The 19502-nt window shown below is 37.6% G+C and overlaps 1 protein-coding gene across 1 annotated transcript in view; it reads right to left on the bottom strand.

Annotated features, from left to right (window-relative positions):
• Window positions 1-19502, bottom strand: part of LOC134219542 (somatomedin-B and thrombospondin type-1 domain-containing protein-like) — a 225033-nt gene that overhangs the window by 118599 nt on the left and 86932 nt on the right. Inside the window, exon 2 of the mRNA XM_062698288.1 lies at window positions 10168-10531. Within this exon, the coding sequence (XP_062554272.1) occupies window positions 10168-10441 (274 nt within the window). The 5' untranslated portion in view covers window positions 10442-10531. The remainder of the gene's footprint in view (window positions 1-10167; window positions 10532-19502) is intronic.

A 19502-nucleotide genomic window follows, 5' to 3' on the forward strand; every position in this document is an offset into this window, starting at 1 on the left:
TAAGACAAATAAGACAAATAAGACAAATAAGACAAATGACAAATAAGACAAATAAGACAAATAAGACAAATAAGACAAATAAGACCAATAAGACAAATAAGACAAATAAGACAAATAAGACAAATAAGACAAATAAGACAAATAAGACAAATAAGACAAATGACAAATAAGACAAACAAGACAAATAGACAAATAAGACAAATAAGACAAATAAGACAAATAAAGACAAATAAGACAAATAAGACAAATAAGACAAATAAGACAAATAAGACAAATAAGACAAATAAGACAAATAAGACAAATAAGACAAATAAGACAAATAAGACAAATAAGACAAATAAGACAAATAAGACAAATAAGACAAATAAGACAAAGAAGACAAATAAGACAAATAAGATAAATAAGACAAATGAGACAAATAAGACAAATAAGACAAATAAGACAAATAAGACAAATAAGACAAATAAGACAAATAAGACAAATCAGACAAATAAGACAAATAAGACAAATAAGACATATAAGACAAATAAGACAAATATGACAAATAAGACAAATAAGACAAATAAGACAAATAAGACAAATAAGACAAATAAGACAAAGAAGACAAATAAGAAAAATAAGACAAATGAGACAAATAAGACAAATAAGACAAATAAGACAAATAAGACAAATAAGACAAATAAGACAAATAAGACAAATAAGACAAATAAGACAAATAAGACAAATAAGACAAATAAGACAAATAAGACAAATAAGACAAATAAGACAAATAAGACAAATAAGACAAATAAGACAAATAAGACATATAAGACAAATAAGACAAATAAGACAAATAAGACAAATAAGACAAATAAGACAAATAAGACAAATAAGACAAATAAGACAAATAAGACAAATAAGACAAATAAGACAAATAAGACAAATAAAACAAATAAGACAAATAAGACAAATAAGACAAATAAGACAAATAAGACAAATAAGACAAATAAGACAAATAAGACAAATAAGACAAATAAGACAAATGGTACAAATGAGACAAATAAAACAAATAATACAAATAAGACAAATAAGACAAATAAGACAAATAAGACAAATAAGACAAATAAGACAAATAAGACAAATAAGACAAATAAGACAAATAAGACAAATAAGACAAATAAGACAAATAAGACAAATAAGACAAATAAGACAAATAAGACAAATAAGACAAATAAGACAAATAAGACAAATAAGACAAATAAGACAAATAAGACAAATAAGACAAATAAGACAAATAAGACAAATAAGACAAATAAGACAAATAAGACAAATAAGACAAATAAGACAAATAGACAAAAAGACAAATAAGACAAATAAGACAAATAAGACAAATAAGACAAATAAGACAAATAAGACAAATAAGACAAATAAGACAAATAAGACAAATAAGACAAATAAGACAAATAAGACAAATAAGACAAATAAGACAAATAAGACAAATAGACAAATAAGACAAATAAGACAAATAAGACAAATAAGACAAATAAGACAAATAAGACAAATAAGACAAATAAGACAAATAAGACAAATAAGACAAATAAGACAAATAAGACAAATAAGACAAATAAAACAAATAAGACTAATCCTATGGAAGTTCCTCCAGGAACTCCTCCGGAGATTCCTCCAGGAATTCCTCCGGAGATTCCTCCAGGAATTCCTTCGGAAATCCCTCTAAGAATTTCTCCGGAAGTTCTTGAAGAAGTTCCTCCAGCAATTCCTCTGGAGGTTCCTCCAGCAATTCCTCTGGAGGTTCCTCCAGCAATTCCTCTGGAGGTTCCTCCAGGAATTCCTCCGGAAGTTTATTCAGGAATTCCTCCAGAAGTTCCTCCAGGAATCACTCCGGAAATTCCTCCATGAATTCCTCTGGAAGTTCCTCCAAGAATTCCTCCGGAAGTTCCTCCAGGAATTCCTCCGTAAGTTCCTCCAGGAATTCCTCCGGAAGTTCCTCCAGGAATTCTTTCGGAAGTTCCTCCAAGAAATCCTCCGGAAGTTTTTCCAGGAATTCCTCCGGAAGTTCCTCCAGGAATTCCTCCAGAAGTTCCTCCAGGAATTCCTCCGGAAATTCCTCCAGGAATTCCTCCGGAAATTCCTCCAGGAATTCCTCCAGAAATTTCTTCAGGAATTCCTCCGGAAATTTCTCCAGGAATTCCTCCGGAAATTCCTCCAGGAACTCCTCCGGAAATTCCTCCAGGAATTCCTCCGGAAATTCCTCCAGGAATTCCTCCGGAAAATCCTCCGGAAGTTCTTTCAAGAATTCCTCCGGCAGTTCCTCCAGGAATTCCTCCGGAGGTTCGTACAAGAATTCCTCCGGACAATCGTCCAGGAATTCCTCCGGAAGTTCCTCCACGAATTCCTCCGGAAGTTCATCCAGGATTTCCTCCGGAAGTTCCTCCAGAAATCCCTCCGGAAGTTCCTCCAGGAATTCCTCCGGAAGTTCCTTCAGGAATTCCTCCGGAAGTTCCTCCAGGAATTCCTCCGAAAATTCCTCCAGGAATTCCTCCGGAAATTCCTCCAGGAATTCCTCCGGAAATTCCTCCAGGAATTCCTCCGGAAATTCCTCCAGGAATTCCTCCGGAAATTCCTCCAGGAATTCCACCGAGAGTTCCTCCAGGAATTCCTCCGGAAGTTCCTCCAGGAATTCCTCCGGAAGTTCCTCCAGGAATTCCTCCGGAAGTTCCTCCAGGAATTCCTCCGGAAGTTCCTCCAGGAATTTCTCCGGAAGTTCCTCCAGGAATTCCTCCGGAAGTTCCTCCAGGAATTCCTCCGGAAGTTCCTCCGGGAATTCCTGTCTTATTTGTCTTATTTGTTTTATTTGTCTTATTTGTCTTATTTGTTTTGTTTGTCTTATTTGTCTTATTTGTCTTATTTGTCTTATTTGTCTTATTTGTCTTATTTGTCTTATTTGTCTTATTTGTCTTATTTGTCTTATTTGTCTTATTTGTCTTATTTGTCTTATTTGTCTTATTTGTCTTATTTGTCTTATTTGTCTTATTTGTCTTATTTGTCTTATTTGTCTTATTTGTCTTATTTGTCTTATTTGTCTTATTTGTCTTATTTGTCTTATTTGTCTTATTTGTCTTATTTGTCTTATTTGTCTTATTTGTCTTATTTGTCTTATTTGTCTTATTTGTCTTATTTGTCTTATTTGTCTTATTTGTCTTATTTGTCTTATTTGTCTTATTTGTCTTATTTGTCTTATTTGTCTTATTTGTCTTATTTGTCTTATTTGTCTTATTTGTCTTATTTGTCTTATTTGTCTTATTTGTCTTATTTGTCTTATTTTGCCTTATTTGCCTTATTTGTCTTTTGTCTTTATTTGTCTTCTTTTTCTTATCTATCTTATCTGTCTATTTGTCTTATTTGTCTTATTTGTCTTATTTGTCTTATTTGTCTTATTTGTCCCATCTGTCCCATCTGTCCCCATCTGTCTTATTTGTCTTATTTGTCCCATCTGTCCCATTTGTCCCATTTGTCCCATTTGTCTTATTTGTCCCATTTGTCTTATTTGTCCCATCTGTCCCATTTGTCTTATCTGTCCCATTTGTCTTATTTGTCTTATTTGTCTTGTCCCATTTGTCTTATCTGTCCCATTTATTTGTCCCATTTGTTTTATTTGTCCCATTTATCTGTCCCATTTGTCCCATCTGTCCCCATTTCTCTTATTTCCCATCTGTATCTATCTGTCCCATTTGTCTTATTTGTCTTATTTGTCTATTTGTCTTATTTGTCCCATTTGTCTATTTGTCTTATTTGTCCCATTTGTCATTTGTCCCATTTGTCTTATTTGTCCCATTTGTCTTATTTGTCTTATTGGTCTTATTTGTCTTATTTGTGTCTTATTTGTGTCTTATTTGTGTCTTATTTGTGTCTTATTTGTGTCTTATTTGTGTCTTATTTGTGTCTTATTTGTGTCTTATTTGTGTCTTATTTGTGTCTTATTTGTGTCTTATTTGTGTCTTATTTGTCTTATTTGTCTTATTTGTCTTATTTCTCTTATTTCTCTTATTTGTATTATTTGTCTTATTTATCTTATTTGTCTTATTTGCCTTATTTGTCTTATTTGTCTTATTTGTCTTATTTGTCTTATTTGTCTTATTTGTCTTATTTGTCTTATTTGTCTTATTTTTCTTTTTTGTCTTATTTGTCTTATTTGTCTTATTTGTCTTATTTGTCTTTTTTTTTATTTGTCTTATTTGTCTTTTTTTTATTTGTCTTGTTTGTCTTATTTATCTTATTTGTTCTATTTGTCCTATTTATCTTATTTGTCTTATTTGTTCTATTTGTCCTATTTATCTAATTTGTTTTTTTATTTGTCTTATTTGCCTTATTTGTTTTATATCGAAGCTTAATTTTTCGCTCGATTCTAAAATCCTAAAATTCTAAAGTCATGTGTTCTCAATTTCCTATATTTGAAATTCTATCATGCGGGAACTATTCTCAACCAACCGTTCTGCAAGCCGTGTGCAGAACGACTAGTCTTTCCTAACCGAACAATTTCATGCAACGCAAAAATAAAAAGTCGAACTGTGGAAACACGGTCGTTGGTATCTGCATACAAAGGATGAAATACTGTACATATTTTCGAAAAGACGTATAAATTATTGCGATCATTATGTTACTCATATGAACTAAGTCTTATATGAATTTTCATATGAATTTTATCTAATGTTTTCATTCCGGTGGAAATGGACTAACTATTAAAATTTCATATTGAGAGCAGTAATGTTGATTACATAAAAGAATGTTATGTTTCACGACCATATTTTGCCCAATTGAAAATATGTCAAGGTTTGCAGGAGTGTTGCATGGATGTTGCGCTGCAATCGTGCGTGCGACAAGATCGTATAACTGAGGGGCAGCTGATGCTTCATTGAAGCTGATAATGTTTATCATATTCATATTCCCGGTATGAGGATTCAGCATAACTCGATCAAAAGAATAATGTAGGTCTCTGAAACATAATTTTCATTCATAATTCGTAATTTTGCAATGTCTTACTATTTGCAATGTCTGATTCCGCACCCATACTATACCTAATTATTTATTATGACCATGCAGAAAACATGCAAAAGCGCAGCTTGCTAACATTATCGTAGATCCCCTCGTATACGTGGGTAGGTCGCGCCGACCGAGGGCCTTGTATCATACCGATCGTCAAAGACTGGAACGTTACGTTTATATTTCCTTCGCTTCCCTCTTTCGCGCTTCGTAACGCTTCACCATCTAATTCATGTAAAATTCGGGAAAACCAGGGAAAACTTATGAGATATTGAAATTATGCTGAAAGATTTTCATTGATTTTATTATTATACACTTCCAAATGATTTATGGAATTTTTTGCATATTTTTTATTCCTTCCCCGGAGTCACACTTCCGTATTGAAACTTTGATTGACCTGACTTGGGAAATTCGTAGTTTTTCCGGGAAAACTGAATTTATTCGCACAAGTAATGGAACAAACACATCCTTTAGACTTGTGTCAACAGTTTAGAACATAAAAATACATATGTCACCGCTTTGAATTTTGCGTAATTCGCGGGAAAAGTCGTTGGGTGGTAAAATTGTGTGCACCTTGCGGCAGTCCCCGAAGTATCCTGGAAAATCCCGGAAAAACTTTCACATTGTTTTTCACCCATTTCAAAGAATATAAAATTCCTGATGTAGTGATTGTCTCGGTGATCGAATATTTCAATCAGTTTGGTCAAAATAGTTGTTCTAAAATCAGCGTTACGCCACTCTCCCATATAAATTGCTCATAGCGCAAACCCACGAGACGGTGGCCTTATAATGCCCAAAAGTGGTCTGGCAGGGTACTTTGACTATTGTTTGTTATTTTCAATTGTTCAGAATTGGAAAAGTTTTTGATTTTGGTCAATAATAAAATTCTTAAATAATGTCTAAGAGAAGATTAAAATAAACTTTAAAAATTCCATTCTTTTATGTTTAAAGGTGGGTAATTTTCTGTTATGGAACGTTATGGTGGCGAATGGTTGTGTGTGTGTACAAACTAACCCCCACTGTCTGGCAGTGATTTTATGGAAGTAAGCTGTATGTTTAAACATTCAAATTTAATCCGGGAATTTGAAACGAATGCTTTTGGTTTAAGACCTACAGCAGCTTAAGCGCCACTTACCAATGGTGAGGCTGCTGAGGCTGTTAATGGCCCGGCAAAGGCTCTTTTCTAGGGCAGGTTGGATATTTCCTCAAACAGGCTTCAAAATTATACCCAACTGAACTGATATCACTTACTTAGGAACAAATTCGACCAAGAAAGCAAATTACCTTAAGGGTAAGGCCTAATGAGACACTTTTGAAAAATACCAGTGTCGATTCAAATTGTATAACTCGTCAACCTTCGAAGGGGTGGTGACCTAGGTTTTCAAATCCCGTTTATTGCTTTCAATCAATTTACAGAGGCCTAACGATAGCTCGAAGGTGACGTCACCACTATTGGGTTTCTTTTCCTAGGCTAATTTTTGAATCTTAAAGCTAAATTACAATAAAATCTCTGACCTTGATGTTCGTTGCACTTTCCTTTACTCCTTGCTGAAACGGTTCTCCTTACGCCCAAAATCCTGGGGACAGCACATCCAACGACGACTTCGGCCACGTGGTCTTGTTCAGCATGCGCATGCAACCGTACAGTATAATTCACGCTTCTAGCAGGTGCACTACACCGCGCGCCTTTGCACTGCGGGTCACTACAGGTGAGTTGGGTTCCTACTCGCACAGCACACACGCGATGATATCGTTGCTTAGCGGAGAGCAGGCACACTTGGAGTATGCAACCCCTTAGCAAGCTCTGTCTATGTTGTGGCTGCCCAGGTAACGATGTCGCGTGGCGGTGGGAAGCTTTCGTGAGCGTCGATATGGGGCTCTATAGGGCACTGCAACAGTGCACAGGGGTTCCTAGACCACAGAACTCGTCCGGTCCTCTCGATCTCAAACTCACACCCGCGATGACCACCGGTATTTTCCTGGTCATTCGAATTAGCACAATTTTATCATCAAGCATAACGGATAGGGTTTTAAAACATCTTCTTACCTTACACCTCCTTGATAATTAGCACATGTAAGGATAAAATTCAAAATGGCTTCCCTGATCTAAATTTCAATCTAAGGGAAATACACAGTTTCTTTAATTATAATAATTTTCTAGTTATTACAATATAGTTTCACCTGCACGGCACTACGATTTTTAGAAATTACAATCTTTAAACTGCGGCATAAACTTCGGCTAAATTTTAACTGTCGAGTCTTTATTCGAACGAGTTAGGTCTGCTTAAATTTTTCACCAATTTCAATCGTTGACGAATCGCACGAGAATACCCAAGTAACCATTAGCACTATATTACGCCAAACCGCCATATAGGGCCGCTTTACGGCTATTTAAAAACTTATAAGCATTAAAGTAGCACTATATGGCCGATTTGGCGAAATATAGTGCTTACTGGTTACTTGGGTAAAACGTAAGGCGAAAAATTAGTTTTATAAAAACCCCCAAAATTTGCGTATCTATATTAGTGAACGCAATGGTAGCACCCCATCTCATTCTGCCTTGTTATTTGCTGCCTATATGAATCTTTTTCTACCACCGCTGGTATAGATTCGATACGAGTAGGTAGTAGTTCCTTAAATAAAATCGAGTGTCCAGTTCAAATAGGTTTTTCTTTAAATTCTCTCGGTGGTCAGCTAAATGAGATTACTTGTGGAGGTACTCACGGGATCTCGCGAAACAATCAGTAAACTTTGATAAAAAAGCTTCAGATGTCTCATCCATTTTAGAGATGGCGCTCAAGGTGCAAACGGGTCTAAGATACCATAAGCTTTACACGGTAGTTAATAGTTATATGAAATATTTTATTGTTACAAGTTAGAAAGTTCTAGTTCTTTTGCAGCTCCAGAGACCCTTTCCATGACCAGTCCGAGTTCACTTTTACTTATAGTAAGCCCCGTCTGTTTATGCTACCATTATCAATTGCATTATGGATCCGTAAACAAACTTCCTAATTATTCAATCCAGCACCTATTTAGCTTGTTTTAATGAAATTAAAGCGCAAATTAGAACAATCTAACCAAATTTGTATCTGGAAACCCGATTCAAAACGTTATAGAAGATGCGCCATCGCGTGCTTTTACTTTCCACTGCGATCCTCAGTCAGCAACGCTTCATCCGACCTATCCGACCTATCCGACCTAATTCACTTTCGGAGCCACTACCTAATGTTTCACTGTGTGCTTCGTTCTGGTGAGTCCTATTTTGACAATGCTAGGAACTTTTTTCAAATGGGCGTAATTGATTCTGACCTTGATATTTGGAACGGCGATTGTGCTCTTAATTCAAACTATTTTGGTCAACTAATGTACTCAACAGAAAGAATAGATTGCCGACTATCCGGTAGTAACGTCAGTTGAACGAAATTTGGTAAATAGACAGAGTATGAGTCGATTCAAATTTCAAGGTCAAATACAGTTAGGCCAATTTGAAAAAAGTTCCTAGAATGCTCCTTTTTGCTTATTGGCGATTATAAAATTGGAAGAAAATCCGGAGAAAACCTGTTATAATCGGTACTGATTTGTTCCCCCTGCATTCTGTATGCCCATTCTTCAAAATGCACTGGCTTTGCCTTTAAAAATAAAAAAATATGCCGAATTTATTTGCATCAAGCTGTACTATTTTAGGGTTCAGAAGCACACGCGTCAAAAACGGACTTCAGCCGTAGCCGGACATTACAGGAACCAAAACCGAGCTGCGTCCTTCTTAGAACGTCATCGTTAGAACAGCTTCCTGGATCCGTCCTTTTTCTTAAGCACAGAATTAACTTCCCGATAACAATATCGCGATACATATTTTCAAAAAGAACACAAAGCTGGAGAAACCTGAGGGCGCTAAGCGTTCAGGGCGACTAGAAGCGAATGGCGCAGGATCGATTCCAGTGGCGGGTGGCACTCTGTCAACGTATGCTCATCGAGGAGGATGTGTAGCTCTGCAAGTATCAAGTAAGATGCGCCACACTACTTGCATTCGATGCCTGTGCCAACCACCGATTTAATGGCACCTAGTGTTTCATATACTGCGGGTCCTGGATTTTCTTGGTTTTTGGTAATCTTTTGCATTTCAATCACCTATTTCTGTACATGATTGGATCTCAATAAGCCAGGTGTATATGACTAAGGGAATTCCTTTCTTTCTTTAATTATCGGCTTCCCACCAATTTCTGGCCTCCCATCTCCCTCTGTGGCTGCGCCCTTGCTCGGGACATTCAAGAGATGTATACTTGGGATTATCTTTAGTTGTGTGGGTGTAAGGCGGCGAAGGATGAACCAAAAGCTCGCCCAACTCTACAGTGAACCCAGTATCCAGAAAACGGCTAAGGCTGGAAGAATATCATAAGTAACCCGGCAAAAATGATGTGCGCTTCCGATCCGGCAGATACAAAATGGCGTGAAGCGCAATGAGCTAGGTTGGAGGACTAGGAAAACGATTTGACGAGCTAGGGGCGCAACCAAGGATGAAGAGATGTGGCCACGAACCGTATATTGTGGCGTCAATATGTTGATTCAGTGTTATTCGTTTAAATGTATATTATTGAAATAAAATTAACGGATAACTCCTAATGCTGTAAAATGTTATTGTTCCTGCAGAAAATTTAAAGTTTGAAAGCTTAATTTTTCAAAAAAAGTGCACTTTGAAAAAAATATAAATTTTGGCCATACCTTTTGAGCTTATAGTCCTATCTAGACAATTCAATTTCAATTGCTGCTTAAATGAATTCGATTTTCACTTGAGCCGTAAAAATCTAAGTCGACCCTTCAACAATGCTGGAGCAAACTTCGTTTGATGGTATTGTGGTACAACTTTGTTTCAAACATTTGTATTGGAAACGCCTCCACTTGATGTGAATAAAGGATTACAGCTCCATCACTTCCACAGTAGCTATCATTAATAATTCATAATGCCCCGAAACATGGCACCAGTTGGTGGAAATTTCAAACGAAATCTCTCTATTCGATGATAACTATCCATTCATGCATACAGCCTGTTTGCATAATCCGATATGTAGGAAAACAGTTTAACATTGTACATGGCCAGAAATCGTGCCGACCGGAGCCGACAGACGCACTTACCCCCACAGTGGGACTTGAAGTCCTCGCAACAGTCGCCGAGCCGCAGACAGGCATGATCACAGTAACAGGGCTTATCATTTAAATCCTCGATAATCGCATTCAGAGGCGCTTTTTGCACCACGCAGGACGAATCGCGGCCATTGCAGCAGAGGGAGGACTCCCGGCAGGAACCCCCCTGGGCATCGGCCGCAAAGCCGCACAGCATGAGGATAACCACTAAGCCCCAGTAGTTGGCACACATTTCGAGGCTTTTCACTTTCCGATCAGCACACATACCCACGTTGAACACTTTTTTTCCACGATTCGAGCTTAATTTTCTGTGTGGGAAATCTTCACCTGCCGTTTCACTCGATCCCCCTGAGCACTGGAATGGATCAAACCAAAAAATGAATGCAACTTTTCTTTCACAGCAGTGGCAGGAGGTGAGTTTTCGCTTTGATTGCTTCTGTAATCACTTGACTGTGCGCTGAAACAAAACAAAACTCAATTCTCACTGAAATCAATTGCAGTTTCAAAGCTGCCAAGAATTTCCGGATAGTTATTTCAGATTTTCATGCTCCGAATTCAACGCCAAATGCAGTTGGAAAGACCAAGCACCGCTTTTGCTTCACCAGTTCACAGCGTGTGAAACTGTCGATTTTATGACCAAATTAGATATTTTCCAAGAAATTGGGTTTTTCGCAGTAATTCTTGAGAACTATCTGTAAATACAACAATGCATCGTTTGAACGAGCTTGAATCACTCTTTCACATGAGCTATATTGCTATATTGGGTTACTGCTCCTGCACTTCATCTCATAGCTCCGATATTTATCCCACGGAAAACAAAGCAATGAAATGGAATTTGATTTTATTTTTACTTTAATGTTTTTTAGCAGTGAGCACGCTTGTTAACAAAATAAAGCGACTAAATATTCAGTGATATAAAAAACGGAGCAGTTCCCCTATATAAAATACCTAATTCTAAATAAAAACTTTTCAAAGTAATTCAACTTTAACCATTAAATCGACAATTTCATTCGGAGTGCAGTGCAGTGTTACATGCTACTTGTAACAGAAGCAGAGTTTTCGTTTTGATCGCTTCCATAATCACTGTGCGCTAAATTCAAACTAAAATCAAACATTTTAACGCTGCTTGGAAATTTTCGAAGAGTTATTTCACGTTATCGTGCCCCATGCTTTTCATTGTGCCAAATGCAGCAGTTTGCAAGACCCAGCACCGGCAGCCCCAAGTGTTGTAGTGGCAGAAATTCCGTTTGCATGAATCATGAAATTTCCTTCTTTTCGCGTATGTGGAATTCCTGCATGAGCATCGCAGCTGCGCGCCAATTCCGTTCTGAATCTGAAATGAAACGCAATAAAAACGAAATGAAGAAATTAAATTCAACGTGTATAGGTATTTTATGATATCGTGGAAATGAAATATGTGTGACATGTTTTTGTTATGCTCGTTCTCGGCTGAATGTCGAGACTCCAACAGGGACGACGGACCCTTAAGAACTCGACGTCCAGCACGCGGTGTTTCTCGAGCTTGCACAAGACAACAAAGACTACCGGAGAGGCAGTAACGTATCCTGTCCTGGGAATTGGTCGGTTTCTCATATCCCAAGAACATGTCGGACTGGTGATAGCACACGAAGGTACGGCAGCCTACAAGCCAATTGCAAAAATAAACAAAATGTTGTTGTCGGTGAAAAAGAAACATACCAATTTACGAGTTGGTGATTAATTGCTTGCCGGCTATAAGATTCAAAGTTAGCAGTTCTTTGCCTCAGAGAACACGTGCGCAATTGTGGACTCGAAAGATATACGAAAACAAGAAAGATAAATCTTACTTTGTGTATTTAATAAAATTTATTCCTTGGAAAAAATGTGAAATGGAAATAAATGCAAATAAATTGTGTGTTTAGGAAAAAAATCAGATAGGGGTAATTACGTAGGGGTTATGCTGGGAGGAAATGTCTGCCATTTTTTACTTTCTATTTAAAAGTAGATAAATAGTATGAAAAAATCCGTGATTATTCCACCTAGCGGTTGAAAATCTTGAAAATTCGTTTTTGTAGCTGTTTACATATCGCCCCATAGCTAATTCAAAAATCACAAAATGTTGACCATTGCATTGGGTAAGTTTGTGCTTACAAACACCCACCGCTAATATTTATTATAACGAAGAAAGGTTGTTTGGCCAAAAGCCATTTAGCCGAATGCCACTAAGTTGAACGACACGTTAGGAATCGGTATGAATTTCAATATGTTGCCTTATGAATTATGGTTTTAATTTAAAAACAAGTAAAGTGCGGCAGACTGGGTTCGAACCATGGACGTCGGGGATGGGAGATGTAGATCACACGCCCATCGACGATTGAATACTCGGGAAGGTAACTGCGCATAAGTGGTGGAATAATCAGTTTTCATAAGGCGCCAGTTATAAATTTCGATAGTCCAGTTCGCTGAGTGTTTGACTGAAACAGTTCATTTTTAATTTATTTAGCTTAGATCTAAGCAGATAACACTGAATGAATAATTTAACGTCACACTACATACATAGTTCGAGGCCACAAAGTCGTTATGTACCTGGTCCGTCCACCTCACTCACAGCGCTCCACACCTTCTTTTTCTAACTGCCTCTGAAGCATGCACCTGCACCATCTTTGTAGGGTTGTTGTTCAGCATTCTTGAAATTGCCCTGCTCATCGTTTCCTTCTAGATTTTGCCACCTTCTGAATACAGGGTTGCTGAAGAGTAGATCGAGGTCGTGGTTCATCGTTCGATGCTACACGCCATTCTATTGCAAACCACCAATGATGGTCCTAAGAACCCGTCTCTTAAATAAGCTGAGTACTTGCAAGTCCTCATCGAGCATAGTCCAAGATTTATGTCCGTAGAGAACCACTGGTCTCAAGGGCGTTTTGTACAAGATACATTTCTTCCAGGTGTGACATTTTTTGACCACGGTTTTTTCTGAAGTCCGTAGTACTTCCACAGTTGATCCACCTTTGTATTTTAAGATTAACATTATTAACAGCCGTTAGCAAGGATCCAAGGTAGACGAATTTCTCAACCAACTCGAAGGTATCCTCGTCTATCCTAACACTGCTTCCCAGGTGGGCGCTTACTGAATCTGTAGAAAATCGTACCCCGGCTGTTATACCCAGCTCCCCACATGACACCGCCTAACGGAATATTGGGCAATTATCGAGTTGGAAATATTCTCGACCTCCCTGGACATTAATATATCATCGTGTTAACCTCATGGTATACGAATGTTAGCGTTACGATAGGTCCTGATGTCGGTAGTATTAGAGAAGTGCCGTCCATCAATCAGAGCGTGGTCGATTTGTGATGCTGTCTACAGTGATGATCTCCAGGTGTTCCCATACGGAAGGCTGCGCTACGAATGGCCATTTTCTTGGAGGCGGCGAAATCAATTTGTCGTTGACCGCTTTCGTTGGTCAGCCGGTGTGCGCTGAAGTTTTCAATGGTAGGACCAAACTTCTCATCCTGGCCAATCCAACACCTATGATGACTTTGAGATCGTGGCTTGGGTAGCTGTTGTACTCACGTTCCAGCTGCGCGTAGAATGCGTCCTTTTCATTATCAGTACTTCGGTAGTGTGGGCAGTGGACGTTGATTCGGCTAAAGCAGCGGTTTTCAACCTTTTTCTTTAGTTCCTACTTCCTACTTTTTCATTCATTGAGGTACCCCCTCTATTATTTCGTAAATAAAAATAAGCGTAACTCTCAATATATATGCGAAACGGACTTGAAAACTAACGGGATATACGGTTCTCCAAAAAGTTGTCTAAAATGTTTGTTATTCCATGAAACTTTTCAATTCAAACTACGTTTATACATCAAGCCTCCTGAAAACAGGTTTCCAAGCCTCTTAAAAGGAGGTTTCCGAGCTTCTTGGAAAAGTCTTCTAAGCCTCTTGAAAGAAGTTTTCGAGCCTCTTGAAAATAACTCTTTGAGCAGCTTGAAAGCAGACTTTCGAGCCTCTTGAAAGAAGACTTTCGAGCCTCTTAAAAGGAGGCTTCCAAGTCTCTTGTAGGGAGACTCCCAAGCCGTGTAAAGAGAGCATCTTGAAAGTAGGCTTCCGAGCCTCTTGAAAGAAGGTTTCCGATCCTCTTGAAAGGAACTCTCCGAGCCTTGAAAGCTGACTACCAAAAGATGGATTCCGAGCCTTTTAAAGGAGGCTTTTGAGCATCTTTTGAGCATCAAAAGAGGCTTCAAAGACTCTTGAGGGGGTACTCCCAAGCCTCTTAAAGAGAGCCTCTTGAGAGGAGGTTTCCGAGCTTCTTTAAAGTAGGCTTCCGAGCTTTTTGAAAGGAGGCTTGCTAGCCTCTTGAAAGAAGTCTTCCAAGCCTGTTAAAAAAAGAGTTCAACGCCTCTTAAATAGGGACTTCCGAGCCTCTTGAAAGTAGGCTTGCGAACCTCTTAAACCCTTTGAAAGGCGGCTTCCAAGCTTCTTGAAAGAAATATTCTAAGCCTCTTAAAATTAGGCTTTTGAGCATTTTTTAAAGAAGGCACCCAAGTCTATTGATTGTAGGTTTCCAAGCCTCTTGAAAGTAGGCTTCCTAGGTTAACGAGCCTTTTACAAGAAGGCTTGCGAGCTCCTTGAAAGGAGATCTCCAAGCCTCTTGAAAGAAGAATTCTGAGCCTCTTGAAAGGAGACTTCAGAGCTTCTGGAAAGGAGGCTTCCGAGCCCCTTGAAGAAAGGCTTCCGAGCCTTAAAAAGAAGGCTTCTGAGCCTCTTGAAAGGAGGATCCAAAGCCTTTTGAAAGGACCCAAGTAACCAATAAGCACTATATTTCGCCAAATCGGTTATAGGTATAGTGGTATAGTGCTACTTTAAAGCTTATAAGTTTTTAAATAGCCGTATAGAGGCCTTATATGGTGGTTTGGCGTAATATAGTGCTAATGATTACTTGGTGAGGCTCCTAAGCCTCGTGAAAGGAGGCTCCCAAGCCTCTTTAAAAAAAGGCTTCCAAGTCTCTTAAAAGATGTCTTCCAAACCACTTGCAGCGAAGTTACTGATCTTTCCAGAAAAAAACCTTCATGTCTCTCAAATGGAGGCTTTCGTCCTTAGATTCTTGATTTTATATATTCTTAACATATTATTCAACATTTTGTCTCGATTAGGTAGATTGCATAGAAAATTTGTTTATTCGACGTTTTGTGCCTTTGATCTTTTGTCCCACACCCGCTTGGGAAAAGCAGGGTTCAAAAGTTTTGATTTACTGAACGCCATGCATATTATGTACAAGACAAAGTCTTAGAATAAAAAATTATCAGAACTTTATTAAAAAGATTTATTGAGATTTTTACACATCCGCCTTTACGCATTTTGGTTCGAGGTACCCACTAGGGCCAGCGAAGGTTCACCCAGGGGTATATGTACCCCAGGTTGAGAACCGCGGGGTAAAGTAAAGGAACCGGTTTTTGATCCTCATTCCGTAATTTTTTTTATTTCGCCACCTGATCACGTACTACACATTATCTGCAGTGCTACGATGCCGAATCTGCAAGCCTTCAGCACTTTGGTGAGTGTGCGTGTACTTCCGATAAAGTTGGGAGATTTGCAGTTTCACAAACATAGTTTGTATAGTTTTGCTCAGAGTCCTTCGCAGCCGATCAGCGTAAACTATATATTTTTTCCCACAAATTACATTTTTTTTCACAAAAAAAATAAAAAACTTTCCACAAATAAATCAATAAAAAATAGAAAAAAAATCCTCAAAAAAATGGAAAGCTCAATAAAGTGGATTAAATTTTCCATTAACAATAAACGCATTTAAAGAAGGTCATCTATGGAAAAAAAGATTGTACGACTATTCCCCGAAAACCAATTCCCCGAATGCAATTTTCCCGAATGCAATTTCCCCGAATGCAATTTTCCCGAATGCAATTTCCCCGAACGTAACATTTCCCCGAATGTAACAATTCCCCGAATGCAACATTTCCCCGAATTGTTTCCACAGTGCAGATAAAACTAAAACTTAAAAAGAAATCTGCGTCGTTTAACATAAAGTCGCATAATTGGCTTTTGACATAATTGAAGACTATTGCGTCGAACCGTCATTAGGTTGAGTGAGCAGTAAGATGTGAGAAATGAGCAGTGAGTAGTGAAAAGTGAGACGTGAGAAGTGAGAAGAGCGTAATGAAAAGTGAGAAATGAGAAGTGAGAAAGTGTAAAGTAAAAAGTGTAAAGTGAGATGTGAAAAGTGAAAAGTGAGATGTGAGAAGTGAGATGTGAAAAGGTAGAAGCGAAAAGTGAGAAGTGAGTAGTGAGCAGTGAGTTGTGAGTAGTGAGTAGTGAGAAGTAAGAAGTGAGACATGAGAAGTGAGAAGTGAAAAGTAAGAAATGAGAAGGAAGTACATAGTAAGAAGTGAAAAGTATGGAGTAAGAAGTGAGCAGTTGAAAATATGATGCTAGAAGTGTGATGTGAGGAGCGAGAAAGTGAGATGTAGGAAGAGAGAATGGAAAAATAAGGAAGGAGGATAGAAAATTAAAGCGTTTTCCGGTATAAGGGGAAGGAAAGGGATATTTTTTTTTGATAATCGCTTCGCCCGGTATTATGGGAAGACGAGTTAAAATGCCTTCTTAAAATGAACACGTTTGCCCGATATAAGACAAAGAGGGTAGATGGACCCTTCTTCAATTGAACACGTTTGCCTGGAGTAAAGCGAAGGAAGGAGATAATGCCTTCCTTAAATGATCGCGTCTACGCAGTATAAGCACCATGGAGGAGATATTGCCTTCTTTAAATGAACACGTCGATGAATTCGATAATTTTTTTAGGTTTATATAATTGATATTTATTGCTAGATGCGATCTCATATATTATACCTTTCCGGTCAAACTAGTCTACATCAAAAGTAGAGACTACATTTATCATTAACCTATTACAGGCAAACTTACGCTCAACTCTAATGGATAAATCACATCTACCGTTTCCTTATACCAGGTAGATACCAATTTTTAAAGAAGGAATAACATTTACTTCTTTATTATTCTGGGGAAACACCTACTTTAAAAGTAGAGATCAAATTAATCCATTCTGAGTAGATGCATTATTTTTAAAGAAGGGACCACATTCACCATTGCCTTATTCCAGGTATACGCATTATTATTTTTTAAGGATTACAGTAACTTCATAAAAAGGGATAGACCTTACATACGACAGGAGTATGATTTCACAATAGTATCGAAAGATTTGATTATGTTCGGCATCTCCAAAGAGACACTCTGGAACATATCATTGAACGCTGCTCTGTTCGGGCGATGACAATTATGTATTTGCATAAAATACTTTATTTTCGGGGATTTGTTACATTCGGGGACATGTTACATTCGGCGAATTGTTACATTCGGGGAAATTGCATTCGGGAAAATTGCATTCGGGGAATTGGTTTTCGGGGAATTGTCGTACATTCGGATAAAAATGCTCAATTTTATTGCTCCTTCACATTTCTTTATGTACATTCTAATTTTTTTCATTGCTCTATATTGATTCTTCGTGGAAAGTTTTTTTTATGAGAAAAAACATTCATTTTGTGAAATTTTTTTGCTCTCGATTAATAATCAAGGTGTGTTCGCTTGACTGTGGATATACAACAGTAAAGCAAATGTGAAGATTGGGGTGAAGGTTGGTACTCGGATTTTTTTTTCTTGATGTGTAGGGGTTATCACGCCTATCTAGAGAGTAGGAGGTTGAGGGTTCGAGTCCCTCCAGGACACATGGATTCTTTTTCGTAAATTTCATATCAATTTGTCCATTTCGAAACACGTGCTTTGTCCCTAAGATATTTAACAAAAAAAAATATTTTCGTGCGGTCGTGTTGCCGAATAATATGCAATTAATTGATTTATTCATGGAAATTTAGTAAATTTTTCTATCATAGTTGAAATTTTCGCTTATAAAAGTGTTACTTTATTTTTGTTTTGTGGGGAATTCTTGATGATTCTATTGTTATTTTCCATTATTTGGAGAAATTTTATACAGTAATATCTCAATTTTATCAACCTCATGGTGAATTTACAATAGGGCATGTGACAAAATCGGAACAAATTTCAATTTTTCAATTCATTTCACAAATATGAATCAGCTTATGCATTGGAATGGCAAAACGCGTGAAAAGTACCCATTATTTCTTGTTGTACCCAAAGTACCCATTTAAATGCTTACAGAGTCCTTCATAGGTACTCAGAACACATTAATAAGAAACCACATGCAGTGAAAATTATTTCATTAAAACCATATTAATTTGCGGTATTATTAACAAAAATAAAAAGAACGACTAAAATTTTCATAAATTTTTGGGGTGACAAAATCGGGTCGAAAACATTACAAAATCGGGATAGGGTAGACAAAAATGCTAATAACCTGATTTCTTTATTGACAGTTTCCTATTTTTTATGGATTTTTTTTTAATTTTTCAGGGGGAGTTTTCATTCTAGTCACAGGATATTAGGCTGAAAAAGTCGTATGACCGAATTGGTCGCTTGATTAGAGGAATCCGCTGATCCAGAAATCGTCGGTGGCAGCGTTTTTGGCATCACGTCGGGATTCATTTTAGCCGGTGGCGGCAGTGGCGTGAATCGATGTGGCAATATTTTATTATTATATTTAACCAGGATTTTATTTTCTATTTTCTTGAATTGTGTAAAATATCCTAATTTTTTAGAGGAACTCCTTTTAATATTCTAACGGCAAATTCCCCTCAATTTCATCGGAACTCCTCTAAGGAATTCTCCGTAATTTCCGCTGAAAATTGTTCGTTTGCCAAACTCTTCGAAATTCTTCGATTATTTTTAAATTTATAGAACTAGTTATTCGATTTTTCCTTGGCAGATTTTATCGTAACAAAAATCTCGGCAATTTCTTTAGAATTTGTCGACAAATTCTTTGCAATTTTCTCGACTATTTCTTTGAAATTTCCTTAATATTTTTTTTGGGATTTCCTCGACAAATTTTTTGGAAGTTTGAGTTTGGGGTAAGACGCGCGGCTACAAAGCAAGACCATGCTGAGGGTGGCTGGGTTCGATTCCCGGTGCCGGTCTAGACAATTTTCGGATTGGAAATTGTCTCGACTTCCCTGGGCATAAAGTATCATCGTGTTAGCCTCATGATATACAAATGCAAAAATGGTAACCTGGCTTAGAAACCTCGCAGTTAATAACTGTGGAAGTGCTTAATGAACACTAAGCTGCGAGGCGGCTCTGTCCCAGTGTGGGATGTAATGCCAATAAGAAGAAGAAGAAGAATAAGAGTTTGGAAAATTCATTAGAATTTTCGTCAGAATTTTCTTAGCAATGTTTTCAGATTTTTCTAG

Source organism: Armigeres subalbatus, chromosome 3 (assembly GCF_024139115.2).
Source record: "Armigeres subalbatus isolate Guangzhou_Male chromosome 3, GZ_Asu_2, whole genome shotgun sequence".
Taxonomy (NCBI): Eukaryota; Metazoa; Arthropoda; class Insecta; order Diptera; family Culicidae; genus Armigeres; species Armigeres subalbatus.